The following is a 20,905-nucleotide window of genomic DNA, read 5'->3' as shown; positions in this document are numbered from 1 at the left end:
TGGAGAGGATTTTGTAACAGATGTAAAATAGGTTTCTCAATAGATGGTCACTTTTGAAGTTTCTTCTCATCTCAAACTTCAGTAATTCTGCGAAAAACTCATGTGCAATTTGTCTGCAAGGCAGCAGAAAAAAGTGGTAAAGCATGAGCTCTGGTGCTAAGTTGCCAGAGTTCAAATACCAGCTCTAACCCTCACCAGAGAGACAGGATGTGGGCTTCCAGTCCCAGACTAATCATTTACCAGCTACACGAATATGAACAAGTAATTTAATACCTGTGTGCTTTAGTTTACCCACCTTCAATGTGAGGATGACAGTAATAATAGCTATTGGATTTTATATGATAATTTTTATTAAATATATTGTTTAAATATGTTAAACATATAAAGCTCTTAGAACAGCACTGGATAAAGACTAAGCATGGTATACTACCACAAGTTAAGTATTATTATTTTTTACCACGTAACCTTGAGACTTTTGCATTCTCTTGCCTGCCATTGTTCAGCTTATAATATCGTGGTAATGACAGTATCTACCTCATGGTGGTGTTGTAAAGACTAAATAACTTATCTCAACTAAAACCCTTAGAACAGTGCTTGGAACACAGCGAGAGATAAATCAATATTATCCACTACTACTGTTAGTAGTAGTAATAGTATTTTTATTTTTATTATGTGAACATATTTCTTAAACTCTTTGTGTTTTAATTTTATTATGATACAAAACAGGGATAAATAATAAACTGACCTTAGCCCTAAGTAAGTCAAACTCTAACCCTCTAATACCAAATATATGTCTTTTGCATTCACAAGTATTATTATCTGAACACACAAAATGTGGGAGAATGTGGGTGTTGAGAAACCTATTACTAAAGTTATCAAAAATAACTTTGGAAAAGATGGCCAGAAAATCTTTGGAGCAGACAAATTTGTATTATTAATTCAGACAGTAAAATTTACCCAGGAAGGTTAAACGCTGGAATATAAATACGTCACTGAGCTTAAATGGCAAACACTCCAAATTTGTGAAGGCATTTTGGAGTGAATTTCTCCAGCATTGTCTCTGTTGTGTAATTGTCTCCCCAACTTGTCTTGCCCCATTTTCTCATGTGTAATCTGTCTTCATAAATGTCAACTGAGAAGCATGTAAGCAGACAATGGGCTCTATTCATATAGAGACAAAAGATCATTTGAAGTATAATTATATGAGTATCACTTCTCTGCTTGGAAAACTAGGAGGATAAAAGACTGGCATTTGGTAAATCAGTGCACCACAACTATTGGGTGAAAAGTAAAAATAAAGTCATAAATTGCTAATTTTTAAATTAAAGTATAGTTGATTTAAAATGTGTTAATTTCTGCTATACAGCAAAATGACTCAGTTATACATAAATATACATTCTTTTTTATATTCTTTTCCGTTACGGTTTATCCCAGGACATTGAATATAGTTTCCTGTGCTATACAGTAGAACCTGTTGTTCATCCATTCTGTATATAATAGTTTGCATCTACTAATCCCAAATGTGAGGATGACAGTAATAATAGCTATTGGATTTTATGTGATAATTTTTATTAAATATATTGTTTAAATATGTTAAACATATAAAGCTCTTAGAACAGCTAAGGGCTGTTCCCACCCCACCCCCACCCAACCTTGGCAACCATAAGTCTGATCTCTATGTTTGTGAGTCTGTTTCTGCTTCATAGATAGGTTCATTTGTGTCATAATTTAGATTCCACATATAAGTGATATCATATGGTATTTGTTTCTCTTTCTGACTTACTTCACTCAGTATGATAATCTCTAGTTGCATCCATGTTGCTGCAAATGGCATGATTTTGTTCTTTTTTATGGCTGAGTAGTATTCCAGTGTACATTTGTACCACATCTTCTTTATCCATTCATCTGTCTCTGGATATTCAGGTTGTTTCCATGTCTTGGCTATTGTGAATAGTGCTGATATGAACATAGGGGTGCATGTATCTTTTTGATTATAGTTTTGTCCAGATACATGCCCAGGAGAGGGATTGCTGGATCATATGGTAATTCTGTTTTTAGTTTTCTGAGGAACCTCAAGACTGTTTTCCACAGTGGCTACACCACCTTACATTCCCACCAATAGTGTAGGAGGGTTCCCTTTTCTCCACACCCTCTCCAGCATTTGTTACTTGTAGACTTTTTAATGATGGCCATTCTGACCAGTGTGAGGTGGTACCTCATTGTAGTTTAGATTTGCATTTCTCTAATAATTAGCCACGTTGAGCATCTTTTCATGTGCATATTCGCCATCTGTATGTCTTCTTTGGGGAAATGTTCACTTAGATCTTCTGCCCACTTTTTGATTGGGTTGTTTTTTTGTTGTTGAGTTGTATTGGCTATTTGTATATTTTGGAAATTAAGCCCTTGTCAGTCACATCGTTTGCAAATATTTTCTCCCATTCCATAGGTTGTCTTTTCATTTTGTTTATGGTTTCCTTTGCTGTGAAAAAGCTTGTAAGTTTGATTAGGCCCCATTTGTTTATTTTTGGTTTTATTTCTATTGCCTTGGGAGACTGACCTAAGAAAACATTGGTATGATTTATGTTTTGTCTATGTTCTCTAGGAGTTTTATGGTGTCTTGTCTTATATTTAAGTTTTTAAGCCAGTCTGAGTTTATTTTTGTGCATGGTTTGAGGGTGTATTCTCATGAATTGCTAATTTGCTTAACTGTTTCTTTTTGAAAAAATACTCCTATAAATAAGAGATAATCAGTGGATAGAGTTGCTCTAGATTTTTAAAAAGCATCCCACAAACCTCTTCAGAGGAGCAAAAAAATTAAGGAGAGAGAGAGAAAAGGAAAGAAAGCAAGCAAATGAGCTATTAAGCTAACCTGGAAGAAATGCTTCATCAAGCAAAAAGAGCTAAACTAAAAGAACACACAGTGTAAACATAGAAAAACTCTCCTTTGTTTGGTTAAATATTCACAGTGAAGTAGCAGTAATGCTACGGGAACATCTTACCAAGTGTGTTTTTTCTTTTTAGTAAATGATCTGTGTTCAGAAAAAGACTGCAGAGAGTGATCTCCAAAGGTGTTATCCTGGCAATTATACTGAAATTCAGACTTGTTAAAATGTTGGAGGGTGGCTGTAGCAGAATGAAATGGTCAGCAAATCCTCTCCCCAGCAAACATACATAACACTGGACAAATTGTCAAAAACAACCACTTCAGATCTCTGGAAATAAACCAAGGCAAATAACAAATTGAGTAACATTTATTCATGAAGACCTGGTAGAACTTCAGTTAAGAACAGTGAGCGTCTAAGGCATTCTTGCCCATGGGATGTTCCCTTAAACCTCCAGCTTTGCTATGTGAAGGAAAAATGGCACCAGACAGTTAAATAGGCAATGAAGACTTTATTGAAGTCTACAGTAAGGGAGAGAGACTGAATTCACCCCCACTGAAACAAAAAGCAGAAGAGTTTTTAAACACTGGGGTGAGCTAGTGGAACAGTACTAGAGGTTGTTAGAGAGGGAAGTTGGTCAATGTGATTAGGCCATCTATGTTTGCTAATTGGCACTGATATAAGTTAGGTTCCTGTCGTCCCAGAGAGACTAGGAGATAGGGGTGTTATCTTTCTTGATGATCACATTTCAAAGGGATGGTTCTCACATCCTTGAGAAAGATATTCCTATGCTGTAAAGCTGGAAAGAGTCTAAGAGAAGACTTGCATCTCAAAGGGACATAGAAAGAATTTACAGTTGCAAGTTTTCTAAAATCAATGCTCTGAGGAAAGGGGGAGCAGAGGCTTATATTCAGGAATAGACTCTTTTAAAGTTTAATCAAGCTGAGGAGAATGTTAAGGCTGCCTTGGTCAGTTGGAGTGGTGGTTTTACCAGGGAGAGCTTAGCAATGAAAACCAGAGGCCCCTTGTGACCAGAGTATGCTGACTTGATTTGGAGTGGAGTGTGAAATCCATGGTTAAAGGTGTGGTCAGTAGAAGTAACACATTTAGTTGGAAATGAATGGGGAAGCCCATGGCTTTCCTACTTTGAGGTTGCAGTCCCAGTTGGGGTGAGGGGCAGACTAACTTAACATTTAATGGAGAGATTCCAAAAATAAGAGAGCCACAGAAAGGCTAGATAATGTCTCTAAGTGTGCCAGACATGTGCAGGGACGATCCAAGAAGGCCCAGTAGAAATTTAAAACTGGTTATATATGAAAACTTTATGAACTTGAATGTGCGATCCAGCTCATACACAGATCCATCAGCAGAGGGTGGAACTCAAAAGGGCTCAGAGTGTTTGATCACAAACCCTGCTCAAATCATTGGCTGACCATAGGTGTGACCCTAATAGCCATGCTAAAGACAAAAATAAGAATTAAAAAAACAAACAAACAACAAGTCCGAGCAGAAACATCAGTGACTGCAATCCAAGGGAAGATAGAGTCCTCAGATTAAGTTCAGGCAATTTATTGAGACAACAAAGACAACAAAAAGACTCCTGAGGCATGTGGGGAAGCCTGAGGATAATATATTGCTACAAAACATAATACAAAATGTTCAGTTTTCAGCAGAAAAGTATGAGACATACAAAGAAACAGGAATGCATGACCCATGCTCAGGAGAAAACAACAACAATCAATTCATCAATAGAAACTGATTCTAATGGGGTCCAGATATTGGATTTAGCAGATAAAGACATCAAAGCAACTATGTTAAATATTTTCAAAGAATGAAAGAAAACTATGTTCCATAAACTAAAGAAAAATATGATGACAGGGACTCAACAAATAAATAACTGAAATAAGAAATATAAACTAAAAAGAGAATTAAATAGAAATTCTAGATTTGAAAATATGGTAACAGAAACGAAAAATTCACTAGGTAAACTCTACAGTTTGACTCTACATATGGATTTGAGATAGTAGAAGAATCAGTGACCTGGAAAATAATCAGTGAAAACTATCCAGTCTGAAGACTAGTAGGTAAAACAGATAGGAGAAAAATGAACAGAGTCTCAGAGACCTATGGAATGCAACTAAGCATTTCTATTTGTAATAGCAGTCCCAGAAAGAAAAAAAGACAATGGGTCAGAAAAAGTGTTTGAAGAAATGATGGCTGAAAATTCCTCAATTTGAGGAAAAGCATTAATTTACAGATCCTAGATCAACAAAGTTGTAGTAAGTTTAAGACAAAGAGACCCACACCTAGACACGTCACAGACTACTGAAAGTCAAAGAGAAAGAGAAAATCTTGAAAACAGCAAAAGAAAAATGACTCATTTGTACAGGGTAATGACAAAACAATGGCTAACATCTCATCAGAAATAATGAAGGCCAGAAGAAAGCGGAATGATACGTATAAATGCTGAAGTAAAAACTATGGAGCAAGAATTCTTCATACAACAAAACTTTTTCCAAACATGAAGGAAAAATACACACATTTCTCCACAAAGATTAGGAGAATTTGTTGCTAGCACATTTGCCCTAGATGAAACAATAAAGGAAGTCTTTCAGGCTGAAAGAAAATGACACCAGAAAGTAACTCAAATCCACAAGAAGGAATAAAGAGCATCTTCAAATATGTAAGTAAATATAAGAGAACATATAAATATACAGTCATATCTTTTCCATATGGGGGCAATCCCCATATGGAAATTAAACAGCTTACTTCTAAACAAGTCATAGGTCAAAGGAGAACTCACAGGAGAAACTGGAAAATAATTTGAACTGTATTAAACAAAACGATAACATATCAAAGCTTATGAGATGCACATAAAGCAGTGCTTAGAAGGAAACATAACTTTGAATACCATACTAGAAAAGAAGAAAGGTTTCAAATCAATTAGCTTCCATCTTAGGAAACTAGAAAAAAGAAGTGCAAATTAAATCCAAAGCAAGCAGAAGGAAGGAAAAATTAAACATCAGAACACAAACCAATGAAATATAAAACAGAATAATAGAGAAAATCAATGAAACCGAAAATTAGTTATTTTAAAAGACTGACTAAATTGAGAAGTCTAAGAAAAAATAGAGGAGACACAAATGACCAAATTTGTGGTCATGAATGAAAAGTGGGGGGGGGCATAATAAGTGACCCTATAGAAATTTACAAAAGTATAAAGGAATAATATTATGGACAATTTTATATAAAATATAAAATTAGATAAAATGTAAGAATTCCTAGAAAGAAAAATATAATCAAAACTGACCCAAGAGGAAATAGAATAACTGAATAGACTTATAAGAAATAATGATATTGAATTAGTAATAAAATATCTTCCCATAAAGAAAAACCTAGGCTTAGATAGCTTCCTAAGTGAATTCTATAAAATATTTAAAGAAGAAATAACATCAGTCTTATACAAAGTCTTTCAGAAAATAAAGAAGGAATGCTTCCTTAGGTATTCATTGAAGGATATTACCCTGATACCAAAGCCAGGAAAAATATCATTTGAAAATATTACTAAAAATCAGTATGCTCTATGAGTATAGATGTAAAAATTATTAACAAAACATTAGCAAACCAAATTCAGCAACATATAGAAAGGATTATACACCATAACCAAGTGATATTTATCCCAGGAAGTCAAGGTTGAGTTAACATCTGAAAATTCGTTAATGTAATACACCATATTAATAGAATAAAAGATAGCCACCACACAATGATCATAAGAAAAACAGAAAAACATTTAACAACATTCAGTGTCCATAGAAAAAGAGAGAGAGAGAAAAGAAAGAACTCTCAGTAACCTAGATAGGGATTTCCTCCAACTTGTCAAGGGCATCTATTAAAAATATCTGTGCAGGGGCTTCCCTGGTAGCGCAGTGGTTGAGAGTCCGCCTGCTGATGCAGGGGACACAGGTTCGTGCCCCGGTCTGGGAAGATCCCACATGCCGCAGAGCGGCTGGGCCCGTGAGCCATGGCCCCTGGGCCTGTGCATCTGGAGCCTGTGCTCCGCAACAGGAGAGGCCACAACAGTGAGAGGCCCGCGTACCACAAAAAAAAAAAAAAAAAAAATCTGTGCAAAACCTATAGCTAACATCATCCTTAATAGTGAAAGACAGAATGCTTATCCTTTGAGATTGAAAGGTCCACTCTTATACTTCTGTTGAACATTGTACAAGAAATTCTAGCTGGTGCAATAAGGCAAGAAAAAGAAATAAAAAGGCATACAGATTAGAAAGAATCAGAAATATCTTTGCTTTCAAATGACATTATCCCATATGTAGAAAGCCCTAAGGAGTCTACAAAACTAATAAGCAAGTTTAGTATGGTTTCTGGGTACAACACTGTCACACAAAAGTCAATTGTATTTCTACATAGTGGTAATAAAAAACATGAAAATGATACTAAGAAATTAAGAAAATGATTCTATCAAAAAGAAAAATATTTAGGAATAAATTTAGGAAAAGTGGTGCAAGACCTATATATTGTAAATTGCTGAGAGAAATTAAGGAACATCTGAATAAAAGATGAGATAGTTTATGTTCATGAATTGAAAGACTTAATATTATTAAGATGCCACTTCTTCACAAACTGATGCTTAGATTTAATACAATCCTTATCAAAACTCCAGCAGGATTTTTTTGTAGAATTTGACAAGCTAATTATAAAACTTACATGGAAATGCAAAGGATCTAGAAAAATCAGAACAATTTTTGAAAAAAGAATAACGTTAGAGGGCTTACAGTATCCAGTTTCAAAACTTACCATAAAATTCCAGTAATCTCAATAACGTAGTACTGGCATAAAAGAGACACAGAGAGCAATGAAACACAATAGAAAGTCCAGAAAAACTCCTTACATATGTGGTCAGTTGATTTTTGACAAAGATACCAAGGCAATTTAATAGGGAAAGGATAGTCTTTTCAACAAATGGTGCTGAGACAGTTGGTCCTAGCTGGGACAAAAAATACTGCTGGGATAATGCCAAAACACAAAATGAAACAAGACAAAACATGAACTTAGACCCTTACCTCATGGTACACAAAAATTAAGTGAAAACATTACACAGGAAAATATTTCTAATTTTTGATGAGGAGAATATTTCTTAGAATCTATGATTCCCAAAGCACTACATAGAAGAAAAAATGATACATGGGATTTTATCAAAATTCAAAAAAATTGTTATTCAAATGACATTTAAAAATGAAAAATTATATACTGGGAGAAAATATTTACATTATGTATCTAATACCAGACTTGTATCCAGAATATATAAAGAACTCTTACAACTCAATAAAAATTAATCCAATGAAAAATGGGCAAAAATTTGAACAGATACTTCACCAAGGAAGATATATGAATAGCTAATCAGCACATGGAAAGATGCTACACGCCGTTAGTCATTAGGGAAATGCAAATTAAAACCACAATATGATGCTACTATGAGCCCACTAGAATGGTTATAATCAAAAAGACTGAAAAAAAATGTGTTGGTGAGGATGTTGAGAAAATGGAACTGTCACACATTGCTGATTGGAATATAAAAAGGTATAGCCACTTTGGAAAACAGTTTGGCAGTTTTCTTAACATAAAACCCAGTCATTCTACTTCTAGGTATCTATACAAGAGAAATGAAAACAGATCCATACAAAGGCTTGTAACTGAGTGTTCATAGCAATATCATTCTCAATAGCAAGAAAATTGAAATACATATGTATATAGACTACTGAATGGATAAATAAAATGTGGTATATACATGGGATACTATTCAGCAATTAAAAAGGAGCTAACTACCCACACATGCAACAGTGGAAATGAACCAAAAAAACATTATGCTATGTGAAAAGACCAGACACAAAGACCACAAACTTTACAATCAATCCCATTTGCATGAAATTTCTAGAAAAGGAATTTCTACAGAGACATAAAGCATATCAGTGGTTGCCTAGGGTTGGCAGTGGCAGTGAGAATTGACTGCAAACAGATACAAGGAATCTGGATTCTGGTGATAGTTACACAAATCTATAAATTTATTAAATATCACTGAACCGTAGAATCACAATAGATGAATTATATGGTGTGTAAAGTGAAGCTGTTACAAAAAGTTTGCCATATCTCACAAGTCCATGTAAATTCATAAGAATTAGGAAGATGAACTTCATGTGGGCATGCGGAAGGAAGTTGATTTAGGTTAAAACAAAACAAAACAAAACTGGATTTGAGGTATTAACCAGGATGCAGGAGAAAGATGTAGACATCATTGTGATGTAGACATTATTGCAGGTTTTCTCCTAAACCTATCAGCTCAAATTATGGAATAAAATAAAAAGGAAAAGAAAGTGTTTTAATAAGTGATGCTAAGTCAGTTATAATGAAGTAACTCCCTTTGCTATATTACATGTAAACATCTTTTACATGTATATTAAATTTATACTTCATATTGTCTTTTTGAGGCCAAAGAGGAAAACTACACTACAGTGAGAAGGGTTTGATATTTCCTTTGAAGAGATGGAAATTTGCAGTGTTAATTCTTGCAGTAAAGATGGGGCCTGAGATGAAATCAGAACTTGGGAGGTGGGCCTTAGGAAGGAATTAAAAAGTCTCAGTTCTCTCTGGGCCTTGATTCTGGAGTCTTTGGGTCATGATGGAGACATGCAGAAGTCTAGTGGAGACCACAGAAGGTCACTGACACAATGCAGTTATATAAAAAATAAAATGATTTCATCTGAGATCATGAAACCTGAAAAGAAACTTAAAAACAATAACCTGGGCAGAGTTTATTCAGTTCTATTCTCAGGACATGGTATAAGTTTAAAATGAGAAAAAAAAGATTTATAAAACACTCAGATTAATGTATTGGTGGGTGAAGAAATTGCTGAACTGAAATTACCTGGGTTGGGACAGGATTGTGTGTCCTTTATTTCATCACTTGCTCACCATTTGCTCCCCAATCTCCACTAGCACTAGCACACTACCTGGCCCACACTAGATGATCAGTCAAGAGTTGGTGCATGAATGATCCATCGTAATTTTCAAGGTATTTCCCCCCCGGGTGATTGACATTTTAGTCATTAACTTATTTAATATTCAACATCTGTTGGGAAACACTGGTCTATAAAATGCCTCTTGGTGTCACTTGTGGATGGGCCTCATAAACAGGCCATTAAGGTAGCTGAGTTTGGCATTTCTCACAGTTTTATAACCAGCCCCTCAAAACATATTCCTCCTGAACCCCCTCTCCTACCCTATTTCCCATGCGTCTCACTAGATATTTGGCATTTATGTGTCTACTTCTATTTAGGTAGAATTAGTCATCCTTATGTTGTCATGTCCATATCACTGTGCCTGTAGTTATTTATTGTTTTTATGTGCTCGGTCATGATTTCTTCATGATTTTCTTGTAACCTCATCGTACTGTAAGTACTCTAATGTATCTGAAAATGTGTTATACGATGTGAAGCACTGACCAAATATTTGGTATTAAAGCTACAAAGCTAAAGTCAACATTCTGAGGACAATGGGTCAACTTAGATTGGATTCTTTTTAAAATTCTACGTCTACTTACGGTATAAGAAAACTTAGTAGAAATGGAACAGGAAATGATCGTGTGAAGGTAAGCTATGGTTACAGATACACTTCGTACTACAATTGGGGTATTAAGTTTGCTCAGTAAGTTAGTGTATTTTGCTCAGCTTTATGTTTCATTGTTCGAGAAACACAGCATAAAATGTAGAATTAAAAGCCAGCCTCATTGCAATTTATTTTTATAGCATAGTGTAAAACAACCAAAGCTGAAAGTACATTTAGGCACTGAGACTTAAATCCCTAAAGGTAAGAAAGTAGTTCCATAAGCAGCTGTGATCAGGGATTCTGAGTTTATTTGCTTGTGGCAAAAATGAAAGTACCAACTCAATAAGTTTTAATTTATAGGCATCTACACCAGATAGCCTTTGGGCACTTTGAACAAAACTGACTAAAAATAAAATTTAGTAAAATAAAACCTAATCTGCCCCATTCTGCGTTCACGTCAGGGAATATAATTCCCCAACTGGCTAGAGGAGTGATTTCTCCATGTCATCTCTAGGTTCTTCCCTGGAATGGTAGCTTTGCTGTGCTCTAGAAGAGACTCTTATGATTGGCTACATTCCTGGACACTTGAGCATGTGAAAGAGAAGCTAGGGATGGTCATTTCACCCCCAGAAGGTTTTTAGATAACCACGGCTTCACCTAATCTGTGGTCATGCAAACAGTCAGAGCTTCTCTGTTCTTACCCATGGGTAATATTATTTGCCCCTTTTCTCTAGCAGCAACATCCTTTACATATTCATATATAAAGTTTTTATATATATATGGTATATACATATATATGTATACACATATATATGTATATATGTGTGTGTGTGTGTGTTAGGGGGCTGGTACCTAACATGTACCTGAACAGCAACAAATTCTATGATTCTAGCACTGGATATATGATCTACTGAAAATCCTTATTCATGCAGAATATAAATAATAGAACAAAAAGACAGGTGTGTGGGCCTGACCTTGAAAAGGTCTTTTCATTGCAGGGCCTTCTTACCTCACATTTTCTTCTTCCAGGGTCTCACTTGTGAATTCCAGTATGTCAGCAGCTGTCCCCACAAACATAAGGAGAAGTTGAGAGAGTTGATCCCGAGTAATCCCGCCTCCAATGGGTAGAAGCCATCTTCCAATTATTAGCATTAGCAGGAATGTCTGATGGAGTCCCAAAGTCCAAACTTTCTCGCATACTGTAGATAAGTTATTTACAAAAACTTTGGCCTGTTTAACAGAAATGTCATATAGACAGAAGGATTATGAGCTACCACCTTAGAGAGAGAGGCCTTCTTCACCATGGCTGTCAATCAAGAGTTAGCTTTTGTGGAAGGTCATTTTCAGAAAATGATTCTTCACTTAATAAAGGAAGCAAAACTCTTTTCAACTGAACACTCTAAAAAAAAAAAAAAAAAAAAAAGCTAATGTGGTCCTTAAAATGGGGCAGCCTTATAACTGAAATTTAAACCTTTCACTTACTAGGGGCATTGTACTATATGATATTTAAAAACCAATTTTGCAGTGTTTTATAGATAATTTATCATTTCATCAGTCTCTGTAACCAGTATAACACATAGCAACATTTTTAAAATTCCATATTAAAAATTTTAAATTCCTGTATTTTTCTTTTATAGATTTCAAATCGGAATTTACTAATCTGGTAATATTTTTAGCATGGTACAAATCTCTTTTGATTTTTATTCCTATAAAACACTATATCAAAGGAGAAAATATATAATAGTGTTTATTCATTACCTAAAAGTAAAGAAAGAGAATAACTATAAGGTTATTTTTATTCTGAACATTTAACATATTATTCAAAAATTCATAAGCTAGCAACCAAATTTTATTCTGCCCTTCTTCTTGGGCTCTGAGAAAAATTTACATCCCATTCATGTATTCTGGATGCCATCTCTTGCCCACTTAACTTCTAAATAACTTTTAAAGTATATTATTGGCCCTATCAGTTATGATCTTCTAAAGACTACAAGGGTGTAGAGCTTAAGTGGATTGGATAGTGATTCCAACTGATGTATACACGTGACTTAACTATATTTGTGCAAAATTTATTTACCCCTCTTGATCACGTGCTGATGTCAAGTGTAAAGCTTAAGGGAGGATAAAAGACAAGGCAAGATGCTAACCTGATTGAAGCCATGAGTGAAGATCAATAATCTTTCATTTGCACACTTCTTTGAGACTTCTTGTACATTTTATTTAATTCTTGGAGGAAGCATACTAGCAGGGTTAATATTTTCAATTGTCAGATGATAAACTGAGAGACGGTGAGATTGATTTGTTCAAAGTGATCTGGGTAAGCTGTGATTGAAGCTTGAAGTAGCTCTGTTAAACCTCACAGAATCACTAGCCTGTCTTATTGTTGAAAACATGGTTCAGTGGTAGGGGCCTTGGCCTTGAGTCTCTCCAGTATATCATTTTCTAATAGGTCATGGTTAGTTTGCCAAATATCAAGCATGAGAAGAACAAACAAGCGATTCTATTTTGGCTGGAAACCTTCCCTGATTTATTAACATAAACACCTAAAAAATATATAGGGCAGATCCCAATCTTTCCATTATATCATTTCTTCACAAATGTATGTATCTCTCTTTGTACACAGACTGTCTGATCTAAGTGTTAAAGGTTCCTTAATACTGCAGGTTAAATATATTTATTAATGTATATAAGATATATATGCCTATTATGCAAGTTAAATATGTTTGATAATATTTTTAAATACAATTATCTTGTGAATTCCTGAGCCAAACAATTGGCAAATTTCCCTAGGAAAGAATGAGCTGAAAGGTATAGAGTATGTTATCCTCACCAAGTGAAAAGGTGATCTGCTAGATCCTTTAATATACAGTGAGAAAGCTCTCACCGTCTCAATGAGATCATCCGCTCTGTTGGTTTGTTCAGTTGACAACAGAGTTTGATTGAAGTCTTCTTTGGTGCTGGTGTTCTTTGACATTCCTTCAGATTGGCTACTGCAATACTAAGAAGTGTTTTAAAAAGCAGTATGTCAAAAAATGTCACAGTAGGTAGAGTTTAAGATGGCTTCAATGTGTCTAAGAGATTATGAGCAAATATGTGACGTTTCTATAGTATGCATAAACATTTCTGAAAATCAGAATATAGGCTTGAGATAGAAAACCACTTTTCAGTTAATATGAGAAAAGAGTCAACTATACATGTCTTATTTTTCCACAAGTCTATGAGGATGTAGATGCTCTGAGTGCATTGTGGAGAGCTGGAGAATTTATGGATTGATCACTGTGTTCCCTTCCTTGAACCGTGGAACAATTATAAAACAAACCAACAAACAATGAAAGCATGTATGATCCTGGTCAAAGCATTCATTCTAAGATTTTGTTTCTTGTCCAGAGCCTCTTTATCTAAAATACCATTTTGCTAATATAGATAATCCAATTACTTTCAATCATGCCTGTTAAGCACTGTAACAACCCCCCCAAAATAATAATAACTTAACATATTCACCCACCAACATATACATCTTGTGTCACTTTAGAAGTCAGTTTAGGTTTATAAAAAATTTAGCAATAGACCTAAAATAAATGGCACTTTTCCCCCTTCTTGTTCTTTCATTTTGCATGCAATTTTCTACAAGTGAACTGTGGATGATTTTTATCCAGCCAGATGCTGGGAATCTGAGGTACAGAAAGGGAAGAAAAAAGTACATAAGAGAGGAAAGGGGTGGTGCTTGAAAATGTAACTGTAGCCAATGATTATTTCATAAATGGGTAAAAAAAATATATATATATAAGGTTGATTTTTTTAAAACATCTGCAGAGCAAACATACTTTTGAAACACATACACACGCACAAACACACACATACATGATCACACATTTGGATTTAGAGAGAAATTATTTTTTAAATGCTAACATTGTGAGAAGTGTATTTTTCTTAATTATTCTGGATACTTCATCGATCATTCTATGAGCTACTTGGAAAAGTAGAAAAGAAAGTCTGTCAAGAAGCTATTTTTTTCCTCCCTTCCATCAAAACAACTAGTGTTACAGGTGAAATGACAAGAATAATTAAGAAAAATGGCCATGTGCCATAACTCTAAGAACAAAAATGCAGTTGTTTGTACCCTTTTTTTTTCTGTACAGCTAAGGCTCCGAGAAAAGATAATAAAGATAACAAATTAAATCTTTGAACCAGGCAACAAATCCTCATTGCAGAGGAGTTTTGTGACCCTATCTAAGAACCTAATGTTCAATAGGAAACAAATTTGACCACTTCTTTTACAGGCATGAAAGCAGATTGTATATTAAAAATGGTGACCCTGATATGTTTTTTTACATTCTTATCACTAAAAATCCATAGACATCTTGTTATTTTTAAAAAATCGTCATCTATACTGCAGCATAACTTGATAGCAAATAGTTTTGTAGTTCATGTTATGGTATAAAGACCTGAGTCCCTCTATTCTTAGAACTCTATTTGTTATAAATTGATGCGACTTTCCTTTAAGTGGCAGCTGCCTTAGGACTGCAAAGAACAGTGGGTTTGACTCCTAAGACCTAACCTGACTTATATTGTTTTTATGGTAATATTGTTTACATTCAGCATTGTATAAGTGAGTTATGTGGATGATCTGGGTGCCAACAAGTCACTTTTTCATGGGCTATGTCTTAAAACTTTTAATAGCTTCAAAAGTACTCCGTTGGGTCAACCAGACTGTGACACCATCAAGACCAGAAAATTTCCATTGCTTTAATTGTGCCACTTCATAAATAGACTTGACTAAGAGTTAAGGTCATAATTGTTGTCATAAGCATTTTGTTCCCATTCAGATAGACCCAGCCAGATTCAGAAATGAAGGTACAGAATTGATCATCTAGGAGAAATGTTTTCATGAAATAGGTCAGGATGTTTTTCAAATGCCAAGTCATAGGTTAGAGCATTTAGGGTATAGAGTAAAGGAAAAATGTGAAAGGAAATTAAATTATCCTTTCCCATCATGAAAAATCCAGATGATTTTGATGCAAATTCCTGTAACACATAGAACACATAATTGAGAAAGGCAGTGTGGTTTAATGCGCTAGGGGTCAAGACTCAGGTTCTAAGCCCCAGAACTGTGGTTGATTAGCTGTGTGGCCTTGGGAAAATTACTTAACCCTTCTTAGTCTCAGGGTCCTCTTCTATAAAATAGAAATCCATATACCGTCTCTAACTTAAGAAGTTGCTGGGTGTATAAATGAGAAAATGTGTCTGAAAATACTTCGAAATAAAGGGACTATATGAAAAAAGTGATTATTATCATAACCAAAATTTCCTACATGAATGGACTAAGAATTTCTGTACCTCCCTTTATTCTGCCATTTCTTATTTCTTTAAACACAATTCCAATACTTTTTTGTCTCTCTCTCACTTTTTTCTACTTCTGTCTCTGCCCACCCTGCCCAATTCAATCACTGGGCATTCGTTTTAATTCTCAGTGTCAAAATGAGTCAAATCCATTACTGCTAAAGGTCCAATTTCTTCTGTAGTATGAAAATTAGAGAGGTACTGCCCAGGGCTCAAAATTCTTTTTTTTCTTAAAAAGAGAGCTTTTGGTTGCGTGCTATTTGTTGTAATAGGATTGGACCTGTATATCAATTAACTGTGCAACGCATTTATATTATAAAAGCATTTGGGGAAATGAATTGTTATTGTGGATGATAGCCACGTCATAGAATTAGAGGTGAAGGAAAAAAATGATTCAGATCACCAGAGCTTATTTTCATATCCTTGAAAGCAGTAAGTAGTAAGGAAATTGAAACAGTCCCCTAATCCTTATGGTACAGTTTTTAAAAGCTATGATAACTTGAACCAACCAATCTACTGTGACAGAAATACTTTTGCTACAAACATATAGAGTCTTTGACTTCAGTGTTTTGTAAACAGGAGATTTAGGCAGACAAATGTTTTCTTCATGCCTACATCATTGGTACATGCTTGTGGAATTCAGAAATAGTCTACAGAACTAAATTCCCCCGTGTGCCTAAAATTTGGAGCAAGCATTTTCCAGATAAGGTTTGAATATCTGAAACATATATCGGAGGCTCAACTTTGCTATAAAATGACCAACTGTAGCAAAGAAATCTGTGAAACAGTCTCACAGATTTTACCAGTAAATGTCCTAAAATAATATTATAACTACCGTAAAACATATGAACCTGTAACCTGCACCCTGAAGATGTGAAGTCCAGGCTGCAGTCTGATGGACTTCGCCAACTGGCCCCCCCAGTGTTGTACAGGAGCATTTACAGCAGTCAATGACCGAATCCAGCCTAGAGTCTGCTACCTAGGGTTTCCCAGGCAAGAAGCAACTCACTTAAAAATCAGTACCTCCCTCTGTATCTCCCTAATATAGATTAGGGATTCTTACTGGAACCCACTGTTTGTTTTCTAGGTCATTGTGGTCTTAAAACAGAGAGCCCACCCTTCCTGACGGTGGGTCCCCTGGCTCCTCTCCTTTACCCTTATTTCGGGTCCCTAGGGTGAAATTCCTATTTTACTGAGAAAGTTGATAGGACCCTCAAAAGTGAATCTCCTGTAACCTGCAAAGCCTGTATTTTAAGACAGACTAGTTCAAATAGCCCCTCCAAGTTTGATTGTATTTGTATAGCTGAGTACAGATGATGGGGTTCCTTTTTTGTTTTCGTTGTCCCTAAAAATGTCATTTTATAGGATGCTAGATGACTGAGCCCTGCCCGTTCTTAGCACAATAACTCGTTGAAGCTGCAAGGGTTAAAACCAAAATTGTATATCCCCATGTAAACTGTAGCATATTGGAGGGGAAGTCTTAAGAACAAGATCTCTAACCCAAATTGTTAATGAATGATATAGTCTTAAATGAATGCAACATTTTCATGGGGTTGTACAGATCATGGATTCACTTCCTTTTTGCTGAGGCCTCTTAACTTACTCAAATCTTGATAACTCCAGTTCCTTAGAAAAGTGCATTTCTGACAGAAATTGGATTATAATATGAATGTAGTTTATTGCTGAGTATTCCACTTTCCTACTTTCCAAAAGGACATACCTGGGTCTCATGGTGCATTTCAAGAAGCCATAATGATGGAACAATGCTAATCAGATATAAAAATATGGCTGGTGAAAACCTGTGAAAGAGGAAAAAAAAGATAGCTCAGCTTTTACAAAATTTTTTAAAAAGAAAACAAGTGCACATACCCTGACCACACTGAGTCAGATCATTTTATCTCAAGTGTTTATTTCTAAGGGGGAAAAAGCATTATGTGATTCCTGCCATATGGATTATAGAGAAACAAAGTAACTGTAAAAGGCACTAGCAGCTGTCATTCTCACTGAATTTCTAACCCAATTAATAGATGTTAATTTTAATATAGTTTAATGGGATACTGCCAATTAGTTTCAGGCACAAAACTGGATATTTTGCATTTAATACATTTTACAAAAAGCAAATACAGCAATAGTAAATCTTGGATTTTTGAACATTGTACTATCAGGAAGATTGGCTACATTTTTCAACATTAACCTGAAATTCTGAGAGCTCGAATAATAACGTACAAAAAGACAAAAATCAGATGATATGTACTCAACGAAATCAACTGGCTTTGTGTGTTTCTGCTAAACCTAGTGCAAATAAAAATATAGGCACATCTCATTTTATTACACTTTGCTTTATTGCACTTCACAGATATTGTATTTTTTGCAAAGTGAAGGTTGGTGGCTACTCTGCATGAAGGAAGTCTATCAGCGCAATTTCTCCAACATTATTTGCTCATTTTGTATCTCTGTGTCACATATTTCAAACCTTTTCATTATTATTATATTTGTTATGCTGATGTGTGATCAGTGATCGTTGATGTTACTTCCAAGACTCACTGAAGGCTCACATGATAGTTAGCATTTTTTAACAATGAAGCATTTTTTAATTAAGGATATGTGCATTGATTTTTAAAACAATGCACACTTAAAAGACTACAATATAGTGTAAGCATAACTTTTAAATGCACCGGGAAACCAAAAAATTCATGTGACTTGCTTTATTGCAGTGGTCTGGAACTGAACCTGCAGTATCTCCAAGGTATGCCTATATGAACAAACAACAGATGAAGGGTTTGGTATTTTTTTAAAGAGCTATCTATATTAATTATTTTCAGACTCAAAATTCAGAGGGCAATTCAAAGAGAGTGCTTTTGTTTGTAGTCAGACACATCAGGTTCAAATGCTAGTGTTGCCACTGACCTCTGTTTGCTTCCTAATCCACAAAATGGGAACAGTCAAATATTAGCTTAGGCTGCCATAACAAAATACCACAGACTGCATGCCTTCAACAACAGAAATTTATTTTCTCACAGTTCTGGAGGTCAGAAGTTCAAGATCCTCACATGTCCTTTCCTAAGTGCATACATATCACAAGGAGAGAAAGAGATTTCTCTCTCTCTCTCTGTTTTTTTTTTTTTTTTTTCAGTACGCGGGCCTCTCACTGCTGTGGTCTCTCCTGTTGCGGAGCACAGACTCCGGACACGCAGGCTCAGCGGCCATGGCTCACAGGCCCAGCTGCTCCATGGCATGTGGGATCTTCCCGGACCGGGGCACGAACCTGTGTCCCCTGCATCGGCAGGCGGACTCCCAACCAGTGCGCCACCAGGGAAGCCCCTCTTTTTTTTTTTTTTAATTTATCTTTTGGCTGCATTGGGTCTTCGTTGCTGCATGCGGGCTTTCTCTAGTTGCTATGAGTGGGGGCCACTCTTCGTTGTGGTGCGCGGGCTTCTCATGGCAGTGGCTTCTCTTGTTGCAGAGCATGGGCTGTAGGAGTGTGGGCGTCAGTAGTTGTGGCATGCAGGCTCAGTAGTTGTGGCTCGTGGGCTCTAGAGCCCAGGCTCAGTAGTTGTGGTGCACCGGCTTAGTTGCTCCGTGGCATGTGGGATCTTCCCGGACCAGGGCTCGAACCCGTGTCCCCTGTATTGGCATGCGGATCCTTAATCGCTGCGCCACCAGGAAAGCCCCTCTCTTCTCTTCTTATGAGGCCACTAATCTTATTATTTTAGGACCCTTATGAACCTCATTTAACCTTACTGACTTCCTAAAAGCTCAGTCTCTATTATACAGTTACACTGGGGGTTATGGCTTCAACATATGAATTTGGGGGGAACACAGTTCAGTCCGCAGCTGTCACATTTATCTCACAGGAATTTTTATTATACAGTTGACCCTTGAACATCGTGGAGGTTAGGATCACTGACCTTCTGCACAGTTGAAAATCCACATATAACTCTGTAGTCGGTCCTCTGTATCCACAGTTCCACATCCACAGATTCAAACAACATGGGACATGTAGTACTATAGTATGTATTTCTTGAAAATAATATGTATATAAGTAGACTTGTGCAGTTCCAACCCATACTGTTCAAGGGTCAACTGTACTTTCTATAAAGCAGCGCCTGGCAGAGTTGGGCATTCAATAACAAGTAGCTACTACTAATATAATTATGGGACATTGTGCAATGAAAACATGTCCTTAAAAATTTGAAAGAAGATGAAAATTACATACTTTCCAAATTTATTTCTTCTGATTGCATTTAATTTAGATTGGAATCTTGCTTTATTTATCATCTTAAAGTCAAAATTGTAAGTCAATATAATTTTATTAAAATACTTTTAGTACACATATGTGATGGTTTAAAGTGACCTGAAAAATAGAAATGTTAATTGCTCAAAAATAGAATTGTTTGAGATGAAATGCTACTAAATTCATACTGTTATAATCCAGTGGGGGAAGAAGTGAGCAAACCTAAATGCAGGAAAATTTCTAGAATGGACTTTTTAAAGGCTGTTCACCTTTTCATTAATATCTCCTTTCAACTTCTGAGGAGAAGAAGGGAGAAAGGGCAAAAGAAAGAGAGTCTTTTAAAAAAAATCAGTATTTCATATGTATAGCTGATTTACTTTTGTTATAAAGCAGAAACTAACACACCATTGTAAAGCAATTATACTCCAATAAAGATGTTTAAAAAAATCAGTATTTTTTTTTTTTTTTGGCTTTACGCGGGCCCCTCACTGTTGTGGCCTCTCCCGTTGCGGAGCACAGGCTCCGGACGCACAGGCTCAGCGGCCATGGCTCACGGGCCCAGACGCTCCGCGGCATGTGGGATCTTCCCGGATTGGGGCACGAACCCGTGTCCCCTGCATCGGCAGGCGGACTCTCAACCACTGCGCCACCAGGGGAGCCCAAAAAAAAATCAGTATTTAAATGCACACTACCCTGCCTTTGAATTCCTGCAAAAAATAATTTTGAAACAAAGGGGTATGGGTCATGATATTATTAAAATCTGATTTAGACGATGGCTGGGCTGCAGCAAGATATCAAAAGCCCCCATGTTGAACATGCTTTCAAAAAGAAA

The 20,905-nt window shown here is 35.9% G+C and overlaps 1 protein-coding gene across 1 annotated transcript in view; it reads right to left on the bottom strand.

Moving 5' to 3' along the window:
* Positions 1-20,905, bottom strand: part of TMEM26 (transmembrane protein 26) — a gene marked incomplete at both ends in the record, with an annotated part of 42,256 nt that overhangs the window by 5,867 nt on the left and 15,484 nt on the right. Inside the window, 3 exons of the mRNA XM_079705319.1 lie at positions 11,509-11,729; positions 13,384-13,497; positions 17,560-17,638. Of these exons, the coding sequence (XP_079561445.1) occupies positions 11,509-11,729; positions 13,384-13,497; positions 17,560-17,638 (414 nt within the window). The remainder of the gene's footprint in view (positions 1-11,508; positions 11,730-13,383; positions 13,498-17,559; positions 17,639-20,905) is intronic.

The sequence above is a fragment of the Hyperoodon ampullatus genome, assembly GCF_949752795.1.
Source record: "Hyperoodon ampullatus genome assembly, chromosome: 1".
Taxonomy (NCBI): Eukaryota; Metazoa; Chordata; class Mammalia; order Artiodactyla; family Ziphiidae; genus Hyperoodon; species Hyperoodon ampullatus.
The sequence above is the reverse complement of the archived record's forward strand: the minus strand, read 5'-3'. Positions and strand labels throughout refer to the sequence as shown.